This window comes from Arachis ipaensis, chromosome B06 (genome assembly GCF_000816755.2).
Source record: "Arachis ipaensis cultivar K30076 chromosome B06, Araip1.1, whole genome shotgun sequence".
Classification (NCBI taxonomy): domain Eukaryota; kingdom Viridiplantae; phylum Streptophyta; class Magnoliopsida; order Fabales; family Fabaceae; genus Arachis; species Arachis ipaensis.
This window is the reverse complement of record NC_029790.2, coordinates 124,718,510-124,720,673: the sequence shown is the minus strand read 5'-3', so window position 1 is coordinate 124,720,673 and position 2,164 is coordinate 124,718,510. Positions and strand designations below refer to the sequence as shown.

The following is a 2,164-nucleotide window of genomic DNA, read 5'->3' as shown; positions in this document are numbered from 1 at the left end:
AACACTCATTGCAGCAGCTATGACAACTGATAGTGGCTTGAAAATTGATACATAAACAGGGCCTTTAAGATGTATTGCCCATGTATGAACCACACTCACCATGCACCCACAAAATCCCTACACATAATAAATTAAATTGCACAATTCACATATCAATATCTTCCTTTCAATAATAGCTTACTTGATTTGAACTTTCTTACTGAGAATATAACCGCCAATAATGTTATGTCAAGTTTTAGCCTCCAAACACTGAAGCTTGATTCAACAAGTAAGCATGCTGGGGCAGATATAAGAGTCCCGCACAAGTTGTATAAAAACACCACAATAAGTTCTACCGGATATTGTTCCATAACTTGCGTCTATTGAGGGAAAAAAAGGACATTAAATTGTGGAAAATCTGACTTTGACTCAAAATTTTAGAGTAATATGCTAACCCAGTGCTCAAGAATTTTTATCCAAACAAGTTTTGATTACTAAATTATTTTCAAATCTTCTATTATGTTGGATAAATTAGTTTTCATATAAAGTTTTTTTTGTTAGAGGCTAATTATTTAGTCAAATTAATTCTCATTGTTATTTGAAAAATATCTGAAAGTTTCTAAAATTTTTAAAAATTTTTATAGGGATAAGTATTGTTTTGGTCCCTAACGTTGAGGGTCAGAATCGAAACCGTCCCCAACGTAATTTTCGATTTAGAATCATACTTAACGTTTTTTTCGTATTAAAATCGTCCTTTTAATTTTTTTGGGACAAAAATACCCTCACCACTACCAACACAATTACCTCCTCCACCACCACCAATAGCAACACCACCAGCACAACCAGCACCAACACCACCACCAGCACCACTACCACAACCAGCACAACCAGCACCAACACCAACACCAACACCAACACCACCACCACCACCACCACCAAACCACACCAAACCAAGAAGCAGAAACAGAAAGCAAGCCCACCACCACCAACACCAACACCAACACCAACACCACCACCACCACCACCACCAAAAACACCAAACAACAGCAATAACACCAAATCAAGAAGCAGAAAAAGAAAGCAAGAAAACAAAAAATAAGAAAGCAGAAGCAGAAAGCGATGCATAGGCGAAGGCGAGGCAGAGGCAGAGGCGGCGAGGCAAAGGCGGAGGCGAGGCAGAGGTAGAGGCAGAGGTGGCGAAGGACGATTTTAATACAAAAAAAAAAACGTTAAGGATGATTTTAAATCCAAATTACATCAGAGACGGTTTCGATTCTGACCCTCAACGTTAGGGACCAAAATAGTACTTATCATTTTTTATATTAGCCTCTTTGTATAGACAAATTTTATTAGTGTCTAAAAAAAATTCTCACGTGATTACTTTTTCTAACATAATAAAAGATTATAAACCAATTTAATAGTAAAAATTTGTTAGAGAATAAACTGTTCTCTAAATTTTGAAGAAATTATTTAGTGTATTACTCAATTTAAATTTTATGCGCTTATAATAACTATATTCCAAATAATATTAAGAATAAGACATAAGGAATAAGGAATAGAGACATAAAACTTAATATTTTTATATTTTATAAATTAAATATAAAAAAATAAATTATAAAAGTTTAATTAAATTTTAGTTTCTTCTATAAAAAATTTAAGAATAAAATCACAATGATGAAAACTATAATTATAAAAAATTGATAAAAATAATAAAAAAAATAAAAAATATATTATATCTTTTATTAATATCTTTGTATTGTTTTTGTTTTTTTTTTTTTAAAAATATAAAATACACTAATTTAATATCTTTGAACACAATATCTATATCTATCTCTTAATTATCAAACATAATTTTGTATACGTTAGTTCTGCAGCAGCCTAATATAACAAGTGGAATTTAAAAATTACAAACATCCAATCAAATTGGCTCACTCCTATAAAATTTTGTTCCAGATAAATTAGTCCTTAATAGAAGAAACTGACAATTAATCCCTAATCTTTTGACAATTAGTCCATCATCTTTTAAAACAGTTTAATTCTTCTACCAACAAATTGACTATTTTTAAAGAAATTAATGATTAATTTTTCACCTTTTTTAGAAAAAGTATTATAGACTGATTTAATTTATTATTTTGTTAAAAGCGATTAATAACATGTTTAATATTTTAAAATATTAAAAACTAAT

General features: G+C 30.2%; 1 protein-coding gene and 1 long non-coding RNA gene across 3 annotated transcripts in view; one reads left to right on the top strand and one right to left on the bottom strand.

Annotated features, from left to right (window-relative positions):
- Positions 1-2,164, bottom strand: part of LOC107605316 (WAT1-related protein At5g40240) — a 6,673-nt gene that overhangs the window by 685 nt on the left and 3,824 nt on the right. The window contains exons 5-6 of one of the 2 annotated variants that reach the window (XM_016307160.2): positions 201-359; positions 1-117 (exon numbers count right to left, since the gene is read on the bottom strand). In XM_016307160.2, coding sequence (XP_016162646.1) covers positions 1-117; positions 201-359 — 276 coding nt within the window. The remainder of the gene's footprint in view (positions 118-200; positions 360-2,164) is intronic. The other variant, XM_021104993.1, reaches the window with a different exon arrangement.
- The window catches only part of LOC110263556, a 16,639-nt gene that overhangs the window by 11,972 nt on the left and 2,503 nt on the right, over positions 1-2,164 (top strand). The window lies entirely within an intron of this gene.